The 18462-nt window shown below is 40.0% G+C and overlaps 1 protein-coding gene across 4 annotated transcripts in view; it reads left to right on the forward strand.

Moving 5' to 3' along the window:
• Positions 1–10096, forward strand: part of PGS1 (phosphatidylglycerophosphate synthase 1) — a 65969-nt gene extending 55873 nt beyond the window's left edge. For all 4 annotated transcript variants that reach the window (XM_072403440.1, XM_072403443.1, XM_072403441.1 and 1 more), the window contains 2 exons: positions 485–611; positions 9604–10096. In XM_072403440.1, the coding sequence (XP_072259541.1) occupies positions 485–604 (120 nt within the window). In that variant the 3' untranslated portion in view covers positions 605–611; positions 9604–10096. The remainder of the gene's footprint in view (positions 1–484; positions 612–9603) is intronic.
• Positions 10097–18462: the final 8366 nt, after the last annotated feature.

Consider the following 18462-nt stretch of genomic DNA (forward strand, 5'->3'; position numbering starts at 1 on the left):
AAAAACATGATTTGAAGATGTTGGGTTGAATGAACTCTAGTGGCCTGCACAGAGCCAGGTCATCACGTCCAATATGCGTATCTGACCTAACAATTTTTTTCTCCCTACATCCTTCCAAAAAAGGTGGAACTTTTTAAACTTCCAAACCCAGGGGGCAACCCCATGTTAACGACCATGATTTTGAAACCAAATGTCAAACAAGCTTATATAGGCATGATTTGCATCTACAAACCTTTAGTCAACTCGAAACAGAAAGTTAAAAAAACCATAAATACAAGGATTTGAATATTTATATTAGGACCACTTCTTTCACTTTTACATCTAAAAACAAAACTATATCTTGCCTGTAAATCAGACCCCCTTCTGGTATTTGCCAGGTCATCAGTCCAGGCTTAATGCTGAAAGTTCTTCTGTTTTTGACAGTGTGTAAAACGGGCACAAGCTTTTCTAAATTACTAAAATAAAATACTTTTATGTGTTTCAGGAGCAAGAGAGCCTGTACGAGCGTTCAAACGAAGTGACTCCTTCTACTTTCCAGCACCCCAGCCGCTATGTTAAGCTTTGGGTGAAATTGGTGACTCCTCTAATAAAGAATTTCTTCTGACATTCTGGTTAGTGAATTATTCTGTGTTCTTTTATAATAGAAGCGGTCAGTGTGCCGGTTTTTGTTTAGCTAAAGCAGACATTCCCAAAAGATTCTATATCTCAATCAGGTGTAAATAATGGCATTTATCCTCAGCCATATCTGGACAATGGTAATGGAAGGACCTGCAAGTAAATAGACTGTGATTGTAAATGGTAGAAAGCATCTTATATATCCCAGATGCACAAGAAAAACACTCATTTTATTGCTGGGATAGTATATTTTTTACTATTATTGCCCATTATTTGGCTCTTAAATGAACATCTTTTAATCACCGTGTTTGTAGGAGAAATTCATTTTAATGGTGCTAAGGTTACTATTTTTTCTGAATTGGCAATCTATATGGGAAGGAATCAACTAAGCCCCAATGTCACTTCTGTCTTATTTTTTTTATCTTCCACTATACTTGCCTACAAATCACATCATGCAATAGGAGCTGAAGTTTTCCAAAAGGGGGTTGTAGGCAGATTTGTTATCTGGGAGCCTGAGCAGGACACACCGAGAGTCTGAGATCCCTGTGGCCTCTTATTGATGTCAATATTAAGTTACTGCTTGTAAAACTTAAGCTGGAAAAGGAATTTTACAAAACTGGTATCTGAGGGATGAGCAGACATAGCGGTCATTGGTCTTAAGGTAGTGTTACAGGAAGAAGACTTCTGTGACGTTGGACATTTTTTTTATGAAAGCAAAAGTGATCAGACCTAGCAAAATAATTTTATTTATTTCAGTTGTCAGTGATAGGCTCCACAGAATAGCAAAGCTAGTAGACAAACCCTAGCAATAAAGGAAAATCAAACTTTTCTAAAGGGCAACTGCTAAGAGATTGGTATAGTAATGTCCCAAGGACTACATCTTCCAGGAGCTCTTTAACTACACAGGTATGCAAGGTGCAAGGATTGTTCCCACCACCAGTCTGAACCTGGCCTAACAGATACTGACCAAGTCTGCCTTTTACTTATTTAGAATATTAAATAGATATATAATAGATTTAGTCTCCTCATGCATGGACAGCTTTCTTATTAAGTCCAAGTGAGCTCAATTTCTTTCATCCCTATCACAGTAAAGCTAGGTACACACTTCCAATAATTATCGTTAGAAAGGCAATGATTACGTCCGATTAACGATTATGCGTGGTTATAGTTCAACGATCATATTGTGCACAATTCTGTACATGCAGTAACGATACGATCGTTCAAATATAATCCATCAATAGTGTACACATGCTAGATACAATCGTTTGAACGATGCAGGGAGTGACATGTAAAGGAGAAAGTGTATTGCAGAAACATGCACAATCACTGAACGACTGTACACACAATAAATAGTGAATCAGATCCGCCGTGACGGTCATTCATTTCCAATGACAATCCTTGTTCGTCGGCATCGTTAGTCACCTTTTTTTGTGAACCATTTTCGGCCGATCTGTCATTTACAACGATAATTATTGGAAGTGTGTACACAGCTTACGACAGATACTCTTATAAGATGGCAGCAGATATTACAAAATAAATGACAGAAGTTACTGAAGCTCATTCTTTTCAAGGTTTTATTTCAGTGCTGTAGAGATGGGCCGGTGCTGTAAAGATTGGTTGTCTGGGCAGCTGCGTATTCATGTCTGATAATCCAACTAACTAGAATATTACCCGAAAAATCACAAGAAATTTCTGTAAATCTAAAACCACCAATTCCACCACCGACAGTCATTCCACAGTCAAAGTTGCTTAGATCATACATCCTCATTTAAAATTCCTGACCACTTCTGTATGATTTACATGCAAGATTGCATTCTTATAATGTGCTGTTCAGCATTACAAAGCAGATGTATGTAAATAAAGTGAACTTTGCATGAGATATATTTATTCAAAGTTCATGTTTTATAAGTAATACCTACTACATCTTCTTGACCTTTCTAACATAGGGGAACCATTTAAATAACCTTCAAGTCTTCAGGGAACCCCTGCTATAATTACTATATCCACAGCTTACAGTATCATAGTGTGGTGGTAATGAAAGGATGCCTCTTACATTGCCATTGGGAAGAATGTCACCCTTACAGATAGCCAAAAATATCATTGGTGTCACTTGATCTGAGAGGCACAAATTGCTCATTGCCCAAGGAACCCGGGTTGAGAAACATTACAGTATATAAAAAAAAAAACGATTGGACTGGAGCTTAATGATTAGGTGGACTTTCTTTGAACCAATATACAGTTGCTGCATATTATGCCCTGTCATTTATTTAAATACCCAGGCTTGTAAAGTTAATGAAAGATCCATTAGAAGCGGCCAGTGAGAACAGACCTGCTTTACCCCCAACCTAAATGTATATCTAATTTTATCAAAAATCACGAGGGGCTTCGTCAGCTGTCCAGTGTGCATCAAGTTCAATGACAGAGAAGTGGTTTCACAATGCAGTACGCAGAAGAGGAAGTCCTGGCCTATGCTGTCATCTTTTACCAATCTCACACAGGTTTTTTTTTTTTCTTCTAAATCTTTTTCTGAGTGGCATGACTCATTTGACTTTTGCAACGAAAGGCAAAGGGCGCTCTGTCATTTTGTTCCTCCAAAACGCATCTCTCTGCCCCCCTTTAAAGAAGTCATAGTTTTATTCAGCAGAAACGGCAGAGCTGAGGTCACACTTCCTCTTAATTTCACTGCTGCTGAAGTCCTCATGAAATTTAAAAGGTTGAGATTGAGCCAAAGGGGGAGGATTTTAGAAACTCCCTCGTAGTTTCACATCGACGAATTTATGCAAATCGTCCGACTTCACAAGTTGGCCTCTTTCTTGGGGCTCTCACAGGCTGCAATTCTGAGATTTTTGAAGTCGCCCCCTCCAATTTAAAGCTAAATATAAACAGTGGTTTTCTCTCTTACCAGTTACAGGAAAACAAATGATTTTTTTTTTTTTTTGGTGGGAAGGTTATGTTTTAGTGAGATTTAGTACAGTATAATATTGGTTTGGAAAAAAATCACCATAGTACTTTTAAGTGGCCTTGAGGTTCTAGAAAGGCCACTAATAGTTTCCAATCTGTTTTTTTCCACCTGAGCTCCAGGAAAAAAGCAAATTTCATAGCTAAAACTCATATATGAAAGTTTTTTCCTGGGGATTTGCATTTCTCTCCATCAGATTTTTTACGCAGCCCTGCCAGAGAACTGAGCCAGGTTAGTGACCTGATATTTCTTGACTGCGGCATACATTCGGTCAGCTCCACACCTCCGCTCTAATGCCGTCTGCTTCTATCCTGGTATATTCTTTTCTTCCAATGCATGTGTTCTGCAAAAGAACTTGTTGACCCCTTTTTGTCTTTCCACCTACCAAGCTGAGTTATGCACAGGGGATTACAAAACTCTGATAAGTCAAATTCAGGTACTTACACTAGTTACCTTTAAAATGAAGAACATACTTTCGTGGACTGTTTTTTATAATATTGTTATTATTAGCCAGTATTTATATAGCGCCAACATATTACGCAGCACTGTACGAGGTCCATAGTCATATCACTAACTGTCCCTCAAAGGGGCTCACAATCTAATGTCCCTCATATGTCAATAATGTAGTCTAAGGAAAATTTTTGAGAGAAAGTAGATTTACAGCATGTTTTTTTTGGGATGTAGTAGGTAACCAGAGGAAACCCACGCAGACACTGGGAGAACATACAAACTCCTTGCAGATAATGTCCTGGCTGGGATTCGAACCTGGGATCTAGCGCTGCAAAGGCCAGAGTGCTAACCACTGAGCCAACTGTGCTGATTTTTGGCTTTAAGGGGCAACATTGGTCTTGAAGTATCCATATGTTTCCATTTCACAATGTGTACAGTGTTGTCAGATGGGGATGAGGGGAATCTTCTCTGCCATACCTGGAAGTACCTGTTTTTTTTTTTTAAACTCTCAGAGACTCCAGGGAGACACAAAGGAAAAATGATGATGCTATAGAGGCCACAAGTTTAGGGGATTCCATTGAGTGCCAATTCCTGAGAAAAACAACCCCATCACACTGCACTTTCTTCCGAACACAAATATTGACAAACGTCGGACAAAGAATGATCGTAATGAAAGTGAAGGGGAGAGAGCGCAGCAGGGTCCTGCTCCGTCGTTCTTCCCCCTCCCCTCTCTACAGAACAGCGATGTATATATGCGATCTTTTGTCGTTGGAAAGGATTGTGAAAGATCTTTCCAACGATAATTTTTGCACTTGTGTACCCAGCCTAATTGTTAGATTGGAGATCAATCTTAAAAAGATCCTTTAGCAGGACCTTGTTGCTTGGTGGTTCTTTTCAACACCAATTTTCCAATAGTGATATATGTGAATTTAACGTTGTTTATTATTTATTAAAGTTTTATCAATTTATTAAACTTTATGCATAGTATTTTCCCTTAAATGCATCACTTGTGCTAACATCCAGAAGCCTGGAATCTGTTGCTAGGTCCTTCTATCTTAGATATGATATCCACAGCCCAGGCTTTTCACTCAAGTGACATTCTTTAACAGTGTTCTAAACCAGGGTTGCAATGGGTTCCTTGAGCAATGAGCAATTTTGACATCTCAGGTCAGTTACAATGATTTTTTTTCCACTTTCCCAGCAATGCAAGAACCGTTCTTTCTACTGACCACCATGCTAATGTACTATGAGCTGTCAATATACCAATTAGGCAGGGGTTCCCTATGTTAAAGGTTGAGAAAGACTGCTCTATATTATTCTCATTAGAATATTAAATAGATATTAAAAAGGTTGGGGTAGGTATGGGCTGGCCAAGCACAGAGAGTAATTATATACTCTCATAGGAAGAGCGGGCTATGACATACAAACAGGCAGGGGGTCTCTGCTGGGAAAATGAATGGCCAAATTTTCTAGCAAGTGCAAAGGCACATTGTTAGTGAATAAGACATCATTTAAGCAAAGGAGAACACTGCAAGTAAACCTTTGGGGTCCATTTCCACACATTCTTGCAGCCGCACAGTAAAGTAAACATAACTGTAATACGGTGTCATTCATTCCTTATTGCACCCTTATGCACTTTTGGAGTATTATGCATTGCACCACAGGACAGCACACTATAGTGCATTGTGGGGCATTCTCACAAACTGTGCAGATCTAATTTTTGCAGTGTTGCAGCACACAGTAATAAAAAATGAACACTCAGACATCCGCATGTGCTGAATATAGCACATATATGCACAATATCTGCAATAAATTACATCTTGTGCATTTACATGTATTGTAAAAGTTGGTGACAGGGTCTCTTAAACTAATACATATACAAAGTCTTTATCTGTTGAATATAAAGCCAGACAAATCTTTGTATGTAAATATCTTTTTTGGCAGACTTAGCATTTTAAATATTTCCTGGCATTTAAATACTGATATGGAAATACTTCTTGTTAGAATGAAAGAAGTCTTGGGTCTGGGGTTTTATTTTCCAGTATACAACTAACTTCCTGTCCAGCTTTCCCATAAATGAACAATGCCGGCTCGCTTTTAAGCCTCCTATTACATGAATTGGTTTTTGCATATAACAGAACAATCAGCTACAAAAAAGGGATTACAATATCCTATATTACATTGTTTGTCCAGGTGTGGCTAATTTTACATTTATATTTGTTGTTGACGTTTATTGCTGTATTCTATAAAATGAGTTAAGGTGTGGGTTTTTTTTTTTTTTTTGTAAGTTTATCAAAAGCTGAAGAAAAAACTATTACGTATGTTGCAACTTACTAGTCTTTAGATGTGGTGGCTGCAATATATCTATTTCCCTGTGAACCTGTTGGTAACACGCATTCCTGTGTCAGGGTAACTCTCACTTACTGTAAATATAAAGAAGTTGTGTTGTCACCATAGTACAGAAAGCATGTTAGGATTGCAGAACACATCTTCTCCTTTGTAACGTGATGGGGGGGAGATATAGTCCACATAGGTGACTGGAGCAGATAGCAATGCTATTTACATCTTTATTGCAGGTATAAAAAGTTCTTTCAGTGGTATATTTACCAGAATAAAAGGGAACCAATATGGGAAATATATCATATAGTTGTCCATGTGGTGTTATTATTATTTTAAAACAGGATTTATATAGCGCCAACATAATATGCAGCGCCGTACATTAAACAGGAGTCTAAACTGCACTACTCACCCATTTCCATTCAGTTGCAGAGTGCTGCTTTCTTTTCTTCTTCCTCCTTACAATCATTGACCGTTTTGATTGGCCATGCTTGGATCCCATGCATAATCCCGGATGTTTATTAATTCCCAGCACTGCAAGGGTAGCCAGAAATGCCAGGTGCAGCCCAGCAAAATTAGACAGCTGGGCGGTGATCAGGCAGGTAAGAGCAGTTATTGCATTTGCAGTTATTGTGCTTGCAAGTTGTTGCGAGCACAGTATTATTAGTAAATAGGTTTATTTAGCCCCAATAAATTACGCACCGCTGTATATTACATAGGGTTTGCAAATGACAGATACAGACAGTGACACAGTAGGAGGAGAAGACCCTGCCCAGAAGAGCTTACAATCTAAGAGGTGGGGGAAGTAGCACACAATGGGTGGGGGGATTTGAAATGGTGGGAAGTAGTGAGGGTTTAGGAGACAGAAAAAGACGGGTAGGTGAGTTTGAAAAAATGGGTTCCCTTTCTGCAATAAACACCTACCTAATCACCAATTTTCTAAGTGCGACTTTAGTTCTTTAATCTGTATGGCCTTGGGTCAGTTTTAATTTTATTATACCAATCTGTAATAATATACCCTGGCAAAGGAATAACAGTGCACTATAGGTTAGCTCAAAGACAGCTTCCATATGCAGTCTGCTTGTGGCTTTAGATGGAGTCATCCTACAAGGGGTAAGTCATTAAGCTCTATGTGTACAGAAGTCAGGTGACTGTCGCTTTCATAATTGCTAACAATGACAGATAAATGAATGAACGCTGTACACATAGCGTTGTTCTTTTCTATGGAGAGGGGAGGGGTGAGGGTGAGCAAACATCATCTCACCGTGCTTCCTGATCACGGTGGCAGATTGATAAGCGTACTCAAGGGACTGCTGTACACGCCAGATTTTTTTGTCCAGGAGGTGCACGACTGCCCGTCCTGGGCGACTTTCATCCGACATGTCTACATAGCTTAAATTACAGTTTATGTTGTTGGGATCTGAAGACAGAAAAGATATAAAAATATGTAGCTGCCAGAAGTACCAATACAACATTTTATATTTATTGGTTATTGGGCAGCACATCATACGTTTTTTTTCTAATTGAATCCAGTGTGTGCAATATTTGGATAAAATGAATAGATCCCATAGTGGGCCTTTAGAGGCATATGGACTCCATGAACAGGTAGTGTTTATTTTTACATTGCGTTGATATTACACCGATGTTATTTATGTCTGTTCAGATGTAAATTCCTCTTGCAAACATTCTCAAATAAAACATTTTTTTTCCTGATATGTATTGTTGACTTCAAAAACCATTTGAGATACTTGCCAAAGGTTCGAGGAAGCAAAGCTAAAAAAAAAAAAAAAAAAAAAAATGTTTTACAATCTTAAGATAGACCGACCCAGCATGGCTTGAGCAAATACCTGTTTATATTTTCTGTCTGCCAACAATGTCCAATGATTTAAATATGGAAGCCTTTCTCGGTAGCAGTGATGTTTTTAGAGGGATTCACCAGTGTGGGGATTAATCCGAAGAATCAATCTGTCTCTGAGAGGATCAGGAAGGAATTCTGTCCTCCAACGTGCAGACCGTTTGGCAGATGCCTCATTGAGGCTTTTTGCCTTTTTCTGGATCAGGGGCAGATCTGTCATTGCATCCAGTGACATCTGCCTCCTGTCACACAGCATCAGATGTTTCTAGTGCATGGAGGTCGTCTATGGATCCCTACATTTTAAATGTTTCAGGATAGCGTCATTTCAAACACTTTTTATGAATCAACACCCTTTTAAAGACCCTTTTATCAGGCTCTTCCTGTTAAAGAGTGACAACTTTTGTCCCCATGTCTCAGTTGTGCCTTGTGCAGACTACATCCAGCCATACTGACACATGGCATGGGCTTGGTCCACTGTCTAAAAGTTACTCAAGAGCCATACTGTGCAGCTGACACTGGCACATATGGACATATGTTCTCACCAGCCATGAGGTTGTGGTACGGTTGCCTCTTTCTCATGCCAAGGAACCGCTGCCTCTGGGGAAACGCTACATGCAGCTTCTCCCTTTGGCAGCCCCGTAGAGAATGAGTAGAGGGTGGCAATGAGCTGTACTAATACCACACATTGCTGCCAGCTGTCCAGTGTGCAGACGCTGGTTCTTTAAAGCCAGTGGCGTTGTGCAAATGACTGAGCAGCATGGTGCCAGCTCCCAGGAGCCGGGCAGGATACCTCAGTCCAGAAGCAGGTCTGAACCTGACCTAAATGGCACCTGATTAGGTTTTGCACATTTTTTTGGGTGTTTGCTATTGTTTTTCCCATGTTGGGGTATCTCATGGCTTCTTCCACTCTTTATCGTGGTGGGCCACCCACAATTTTTTGGAACTCTCATCTTTGTCTTCCTTCCAAGTCTTGCTTCTATTTTCTGCTCATTTAAAAGGTTCCTTCAACCCATTTTTGCAAACTAACCCACTCGTCTTCTTCTGTATCCTAAATCCTCACTACCCACCAATCTATATCCCCCTCCTATTGTGTGATACTTCCCCCTCCTATTGTGTGATACTTCCCCCTCCTCCTGGATTGTAAGCTCTTCTGGACAGGCGCATCTCCTCCTGTGTCACTGTCTGTATCTGTCTGTCATTTGCAGCCCCCTATTTAATGTACAGCGCTGTGTAATATGTTGGGGCTATATAAATCCTGTTTATTATAAATAATAATAATAACAATAGGTAAAATCAAGTTTCCACAATGGAATTGTATCCACACCCATGACTACCATGTGCAAACATTTTTACAGGCCTTGTTAACTATGCTTCCATTATTTTTCAGATAACACTACTGAACGGCTACATGCAAGTGCAAGCTTCATATTGGCATACCAGTTTTTCAAACATCATTGGGATCTATTAAGAAGGCAACGTCTGCTTATTATTTTTTTACCCATACACCATTGTGTGTTTGAAGAGAAAACAATGTTTGAGTTCCAGGCTGCTGCTTTTAGTCTTCCTAATCTCCTAATAAGACCTTTTATCCATAGAACTACTTTGCTAAGTAACACCTCTGTAATTATAAGCAGCATGCATGTAAGTCAATAAAACAATAACACAATGGCTCTGTGTTTAAGGTAATTAGCGGTAAGCCTGGGCGGAATGCCATGTGGTTTGCAGGAAACTTCCGCCACCCATAAACATGGACGGATCACTACTGTCATAAGTGTCAGTCTGAAGGCTCCTTTATGCGCGGTCAGTCGGTGTTTACTCTGTGTGATATCTGAAACAAAGTACTTTATCTTTATTAATTAAAGTTATGCTTTGTAACAAAACCTGTCATGTTTTTTTTTTTTTGTGTAAGAGGACCTGTCATTGAAAGTCACAATGCAGGCGGTGTTACTAAATCATAATATGCTGAGCTTAATAAAAATAAAAAGGAACCTTGCAACGAAACAATGCAGCTATTGAGCTTTTGTATGTGAACTAAAGCTTGGGTCACAGCTATTAAAACATCTTTAATGTCATTAGAGACTAAAGTCTGGTGATTTTAATCAGGAAGACCCTAGTTGATAGGCGTCCAAAATTATAATAGAATGAGCTGGGTACAATGAAAAAAGCCTGATTGTGATGAGTGGATATGACTATCTGATTGTCTGTAGATTTTAAAGCTAAGGATAGGTTAACGTTAAGGTTTAAGCATACAATGCAATATTTTCCCCAGATTTTTTTTATCTTATCTTTTTATCTTAGTGGGAAGAAGCTGTAGGTGCCCCATTTATTGTGACCTAACTTTTCAGTATCCACCCAGAAACAGCCGGGTGGTTCACCCAGCTAAAAGGGGCTGAGGAGAACACTGCAATAGTAAAGAATATTTACTTCAAAATGAACCTTTACTCCATTTCTAACTGTCATTGATAAAATTCCTGCGCAGATGCCTAAGCTCCACAAGCTGCCATTAATTGAGTAAGCTTTTATGGCATTCACCCATGGACAAGGGGGTGGCAGTTGGTGGTGCTAAGCCATTGCAGTCCAAATACAGGTTCTGCAAACATCTTTTGCAGCGTTAGGTCCCAGGTTCTGCAAACATCTTTTGCAGCGCTAGGTCCCAGGTTCGAATCTCTGCCAGGACACTATCAGCATAGAGTTTGCATGTTCTCCCTGTGTTTGTGTACGTTTCATCCAGGTACTCCAGATTCCTTCCACATTCCAAAACAAGCAGTTAGGTTAATAGGCTGCCCCCGAATTGACCTTAGACTGTGGTAATGACCTATGACTATTGTGGGGACATTAAATTGTGAATCCTTTTGAGGAATAGCTAGTGCATGACTATGGGCTTTGTAAAGTGCTTGGTAATATGTCAGACCATTATATAAACATATATAAACACTGGATAATAATAATACGGTGGATGTTCGTTTACAAACAATATCAGGTAAGTAATTTGAAGCAAAAAAAGTGCAATGATATATATACTGACAAATGTGGATCTGTCAGATATTACTGTCTCAGTTTCTCAACAATGGTTCTGGGGTACCTGCAGAGGTTGTTTGAGCAATGAGCAATTTGTGACTTTCAGGTCAGTTTAAGTGACACCATTTTTTGGCTTTCTGTAAGGGTGACATTCTTCCCAATGACCAGCAATGTAAGAGGAATTCTTACCACTGGCCATCATGCTAATGTACTGTGAGCTGTGGATATAGTTAATTATAGCAGGGGTTCCCAAGACGTGAAAGTTATTTCCAGGGTTTTCCTATGTTAAAAAGGTCAAGAAAACCCCTGAAACTGGTGGTAAGTTTGGGGTAGATCTGACGATGCCTCAACTCCTCTAGGACTTGAGGAAAGATGGTTATAGGACTTGGAAGTCTCTGTTGATTCTCTATAGAGGTGGGTCAGAAACAGTGCTAAAGTTGTGTATGTATGGGGAGTTTTAAAATGTATATGCACCTTTGCAGCATTACCTAAATATTTAAGTGTTTCCCTTTCTTTCATCGAGCTTGGACCGGTCTGAAGACACAGCCTAGGAGGTTTGCCTGTAACGTTCAGCTCACAGAAAGTTTGGTTGCATGATGATGTGGGTCAATCAAATTTGTAGAGTACCGGTGGTGCTATAAGGGGCCGAATGTCTTTAGGGGACAGGGGAGGGGAGAAGGTGGTGCTGAATAGGGCAGAGTGTCTGCAGGGGACAAGGCAGGGGAGAAAGTGGTGCTGGAAGGGACTGGTGCTACTAAATTAGAAAGTGTCTTTAGGGGACAGGGCAGGAGAGAAGGTGGTTTAGGAGAGGGCTGGTAATGCTGACTAGGGCAAAGTGTCTTCAGGGGACAGAGCAGAGGAGAAGGTGGTGCTGAAAGGGGCAGAACGTCTGCAGGGGTCAGGGGGAAATCTGGTTCTGAAGAGGACTGGTGGTGCTAAATTGGGCAGAATATCTTTAGGGGGCACAGCGGGGAAGAAGGTGGTGCTGGAGAGGGCTGGTGGTGCTTAATTGGCCACAGTGTCTGCAGGTGACAGGGCAGATAAAGTGGTGGTGCTGCTGAATAGGGCATAGTGTCTTCAGGGATCAGGGATGGGGAGTAGGTGAGCCATATAGCAAAAACTTTTTACACTTGTGCTTGGCAAAATTATATAGAAAATGCATAAAAGTTTACTACAAGTCCCCAAAAAAATCCGGTCTGACTAGAAAATTTATTCTGAAACCGTTGTAACCCTAACAAGTCTTGCAATTAAAAGATTTCCCCTCTATTCCAGTTCAGGACAACTAAACGGGGCTAACATGACAATTGGGAAAAATGGATCTCTCTAGCTAGGATTCAGCGATAAAAAAAATGGACTGAGGTTTTATTTATAAATACACCTTACAGGTAAGTTTCCAGTTACTGCATTTTTTGCAATTATAGGAGAATCGACAATGAATGAAATCCCATATTTAATTCCCACCAAGGACACTGCATGGATTTTGTGTATCAATCCCACAGATACCATAAAGCTCTCAGGTTAGTTGGCTTCCACCCAGTCTAGCCCTGTTGGGTGTATGTCAGTGGTGGGGCCATGGGATTTGTACCTTCCTTTGGTGATATAAATGAATCACGCTACAGAATATGACAGTGCTACATGAACAATTAACACACAAATGTTGCCTAGCAGACTTTTACGTAAAACTCTGATGAATCTGATATAAGGTCACCTTTACAGAACTCAGTTCAGGAAATGTGGGTTACATAAGTTTATCAGGAATTGAACATTGTTCTGTTTATTTTTCAATGCTGTTGTGCAACGTGTGTTAACACCTTACAAATGTTAAAGGGAATTGAATATTTAGGCAGATATTACAGAGAAATCAGTCATTCTTCTGAATAATCAGTCTATAAATTGCTTCATTTACAATTTTCTGCTAGGCAGTAGTAAGATATCACGATAACTGTTCTCCTGAAGTGTTCTCACATTTTGTGATCTCTGTGTAACTTCTGCAAATCTGTGAACAGATTAACCACCAAGAGGCAGATAATCGCTTTCTATAGAATACTAAAACATACTTGACCTTTCCTGATGTGAGGTTGGCCGAAGAGAGGCCTTCTTGCTCCAAAAGTAAACAGAAAGTTTAAAAGGGTAATATTTCCTTGCAATAAAATAATTTTCTAACATTTTTCAGTGAAATCAACTTGTTACTGTTAGGTCTGATATTGCCAAATTTACAAAAGCACTGCTCATTTTTATTGGACACCTTAAGGGTGTTCATATTCATGGCTTCATCCTATTATATGTTCCATAACCATAACTCCTATAAAAATCGCTGCATTTACCGACCTCCTGTTAGCATGTTCCTGGTCAGCTCATGTGCATGCAGCATACCGGATTGGTTTGTGTTAGTCCCGGCCTCTTCCAGTCTGGCTGCTGCTGTGCAGGGGTCAAGAAGAGTTTTATGCCAGTTTACTCATTTTTTTTTTTTTGTTATACCCCTGCTTTGAAGGAAACAGAGCCATCAATTAACAGAATTTAAAGTGGAACTAAACTTATTAAATAAAAAAATGCAACCAGGAAGCTTTATTGCAGAATGTCAGGTGATGTCCCTTATGTAATAAAATAGGCATACTTACTTGATCACAATTCTTTTGTAATATACTCACTTGCCCTCACTTTTGTCACCATTCCTTTCCAACATGCATGAATGAGCGCTGTGTATACAGCGCCTTTCTGCTGTTTGGAAAGGAGAGAGAATGATGAAGCGGCACCCCGCTGCGCTCTCTTCCCTCCACTCGTAATACGATCATTAATGGATCCGCCAGGATGGATGAATGACGTCGAACGAGCGCTGTACACGTCAGATTCTCGTCCGATACCTGCCCTGAAGCAATAATCGGAGGAGAATCATCTGACGTATGTACGGTGTTCATTCCGGCAGGCCAGTATATCCCAGTAATCTACACTGCGCGGCTCAGTGTGGACAGTGTGGACATTTGCAGAAGGGACAGTCTGTCCCTTCTGCAATAAGATCGTTCTGTTTGCAGTGTTTTTTTTTAAGTTGAGGAAAGGTTAGACTTGTCATTTTCCATGGAAGTTCCATGGAAGCCTAGGGTTCCTCCAGAGGTTGCTAGGGGTTCCCTGAAATTTAGCTTATCCCATTTGATGATGGCTGTAGAATTCTGGAGCCAATGCCACTTGCCAAGCTGCACACCAATGATCTAATTAGCTGTTTGCAAGGTATTCTAAACACCACTATCAAGGTTTGACTTTCTACTGGACGCCAATGTAAAAGACACTCTTTTAATTGAAGTTGAAAATTAAAGTGAAATTTTTCTTTTTCTTTTATAGTATATTTTATTGACCATTTTTTTGGTTGGTGTTTTGCTTTTTATGCAATACTGGAATGGAAAAACACTCTGCAACTTTTAGTGCAGCATTTGCTTACATTTACAGACCTGGCATTGCCCTTGTAAAAAGAAGCTTGAACCTTCCATGGCTCAGAAACTGTGTCAGCCCCCTTGTAATATCAAGAAAATTCAGTGTTTTTTTATTATATTAAAAAAAATTGTGAAGCCCCTTCTTCTTTGCAATGATTGCATGCTTCCTATTGAGTAAAGACCGTACACCATAGTTAGAAGAATAATCCCAGTGCCAATAGTTACAGTTAACGCCTGTGACCTGTGATGATTTTTAAAAGGAAAATTCGGCTATACTATTTTGTTGCCATTTTGCAGCCAACCATAATTTTTACATCTTGATGTATTTGGTGCTCATCTACCTGACTTGGCCTTCCAATGCAGAATTTTTTGGATGTATTATTTTTTATAAAATGATAGGTTTGATAAATGGTTGCTCCAATATTGTGGAACATTAAAAAACCCCATTTTTTTTTATTCTATGAGTTTTCATTTTTCACATGATTGAAAAAAGGTTAAGGGGTTAGCTGCGAAAAGGTTAAAAAATGTTGAAATATTTTGATTCTGAACATTTAGGTGCTTTTTTCCAAATAATTAGTTAGGCATTAGGGAGGATCTAGATGGTGCAATGTGTAAATATTCCAGCTGTAATAGACAGCACTTCAATTCCGGGACTGTAAAGCCACGGCATCCGTGCAATGGGCTGCTGACGTCAGCAGAAGCTTTATGGTGAAATAAATACAATTTTAGGATACAATGCAGATGTTGTGACCTTATGCGCCAGCATGTGAGCCATTCTTGGGCCGATTAGGGATCTGTTTAAGGCAACCCTGTCATGAAATAACTTTTTGTTAATTTGAAACCTCCCTGCTGCTGATCTTTTTCTCTATTACTGATTTATAAGCGTATCCTTTTTAATATGCCACCATACCCTCCTCCAAAGCAGTGGCCATCTTGGTAGTGGTCAGGCTTTGCATCCTCATGTTAGAGCCTCCAGCAAGGAGAACAATAACTGGCACTGAAATGACATCCCTATGTCAGAATGCATGCACAGCGTAGGATGCAGGGATACCTGGCACATCCTGGTTTTCCCGCAGCTGCCAGGACTGGATGAACTCCAGTGCACCTGTGCAGGAGTTTCGTCATCTTGGCCCATTCAATCAAGATGGCCAAAGATTGGAATGTGAAAGACAGGATGGCGGAGTCTTGCAACAGAACGGTCAGTATTAGGGTTTAGTTATTTACCACTTATGCATGATTGCATTACAACAGTGTGAACCCAGCCCATTAGTGACCTGACTCCAGGAATAAGATGGTGGCGGCCATGGCAGAGCAATGACAGGTGAGTGTTTTAGAAAAAAATTGTGATCAGCAGGTAAGATTATTTTATTGCAAAAGAGGCATCACCTGCCTGGCCTCAATTTGTTATTGTTCCATTAAAAGTGTTTTTGGGCATCTGTGCAATGCACCTGACACCCTTATTTGTACCTGTAGGCTTCATTCTAATTTTTTTATGTTGTCAAAAGGGGCCACATCCAATTTGTCTAAAAAATTTGTGTGCTTACAGGCACAAAAAGATATTTCACCATCCTGACAATACAGGCAGCACCAGTTACACCTGTCAGTGAAGGAGAGCATGAGGACAGGCGTTCCTGCAGGTTGCTGTAATACCTGTCGGAGTGAACGTTCCCTACCACACAATTAACCATGACTGCCTGAAGCCTTGTTCTAAATGTAGCGCCAGCTTGTTCCCTGCACAACACTTTCCAGAAACCATACAAAACAAGTTCTGTTGGTCCGGAGAGGGCGGTTTGTTTCCCAGAAGTGTTATCTGCCTTTGGCAACGTTTAATTCTCTCCGTGTTAAGTCGGTCCCTTGGTCTTTCTGTTTTCTTGCTGCATTTAGACAAACATTAGCTGAACTCCAAGTAAAGCTAAATGCACAGATGGATCAGATAGATGGGGGCTGTGTGATCTGACAAAATATTTATATTTCAGACTATGTAGCCCTAAGGTTTGCACAGCCCTATTACCTATTACAACCCTTACATTAGATCCAATTTTACTTTGCTACAGTTTAGTAACACATACAGGTCCTGTCCCTTCCCAAGCCTGTGACTGGACAGTGGCAAAAGAGGCAGCAAATTGATGATTTTCTCCTTCTTTTAGCACATGAGCATTGCGGCACAGCTGCATGCAGGCAGATGTTTATTGGAGGAAGAAATGGCAAAACATTGTTGTATTCTTCTTTTAAAAATCATGCGCTGCTCAGCATTTGATGCTGGGATATGCTAGGTATTCTAGGTATTCACTAAATGAACATAAGTGACCATTATATCATCAAGGCTTCAAGGCAAAAAAAAAAAGATGGCAGCACCCACCATAGAACTGGAACAGTGAGTATATTTAAAACATTGCGACCAGGCAGCCGTTACTGAATGGGTGGCAATATCCGGGCAATAACGGTGCAGAAACCGACAGCACCAGGTTATGTTTCGCCACATTTAACTGCATTGGTATTGCATGAATTTATTAATGTGAAGCCTCTTTATATATATATATATATATATATATATATATACAGAGAGAGAGAGAGAGAGAGAGAGAGAGAGAGAGAGAGATAGAAAGAGAGAAATATAACAGCCATGATATGCTTTATATTAGAGCTGCTTTCCTAACTAACATATCACATTCATAAAAAAGAAATATATATATATTTATGTGATGTTAGTTAGGAAAGCAACTCTAATAAAAAGCATATCATGGCTGTTATATTTCCATTTCATAAATACATATTTTGGCTTTTTTATCCATCCTTCCGTCATTCTCCCAGTATGTATCCATCCTTCCGTCATTCTCCCAGTATGCATCCATTCTTCTATCATTCACCCAGTAGGTACCCATCCTTCTATCATTCTCCCAGTATGTATCCATCCTTCTATCATTCTCCCAGTATGTATCCATCCTTCTATCATTCTCCCAGTATGCATCCATCCTTCTATCATTCTCCCAGTATGTACCCATCCTTCTATCATTCACCCAGTATGTATCTATCCTTCTATTATTTCCCCAGTATGTATCCATCCTTCCGTCATTCTCCCAGTATGCATCCATCCTTCTATCATTCCCCCAGTATGTATCTATCCTTCTATCATACCCCCAGTATGTATCCATCCTTCCGTCATTCCCCCAGTATGTATCCATCCTTTTATCATTCCCCCAGTATGTATCCATCCTTTTATCATTCCCCCAGTATGTACCCATCCTTCTATTATTTCCCCAGTATGTATCCATCCTTCGGTCATTCAATCTGTGAATGATTTTCTCTCATTGTCATTGCAGAAGTGTGCAGAGCTGTCAGATCAATACTGCTGATCTCCCATTGACCGCCTTTCTTTCCTTCCAGGCAGCCATAAACGATCGTTATGTCATTGTACCCAAGGGAAGGAAGACATGAATAGAAGGTTCCCATTTCCCAGCATATATAATCATTGCCTGGACTCCACGCCTCCCTACCACGTCTCCTGTGGCTAGTTCCTCGTCCTGACACTTTGTTTTCTTTTTTTATATAATTATTGCTCAGGTTGCTTTCCAGTATACACATTGGCCCCATGTGGGGGTCAAAGTCTATTGTGTCACCTGGGGACAATCTGTAAATAATTCTACACAAAGCATCCTGCTGATCTTAAAGAAACCCTGTCATCAAAACAACAATTTTACCATTGGATTATATGTGCATATATTGTATTTTATGCATGGAAATCAGCTGTAAATGTTTCCCAATAGCCTTGGGATTGCAGCTGGGTTCCGCCATCTTGGATGTAATGT

Source organism: Pyxicephalus adspersus, chromosome 3 (genome assembly GCF_032062135.1).
Source record: "Pyxicephalus adspersus chromosome 3, UCB_Pads_2.0, whole genome shotgun sequence".
Classification (NCBI taxonomy): Eukaryota; Metazoa; Chordata; class Amphibia; order Anura; family Pyxicephalidae; genus Pyxicephalus; species Pyxicephalus adspersus.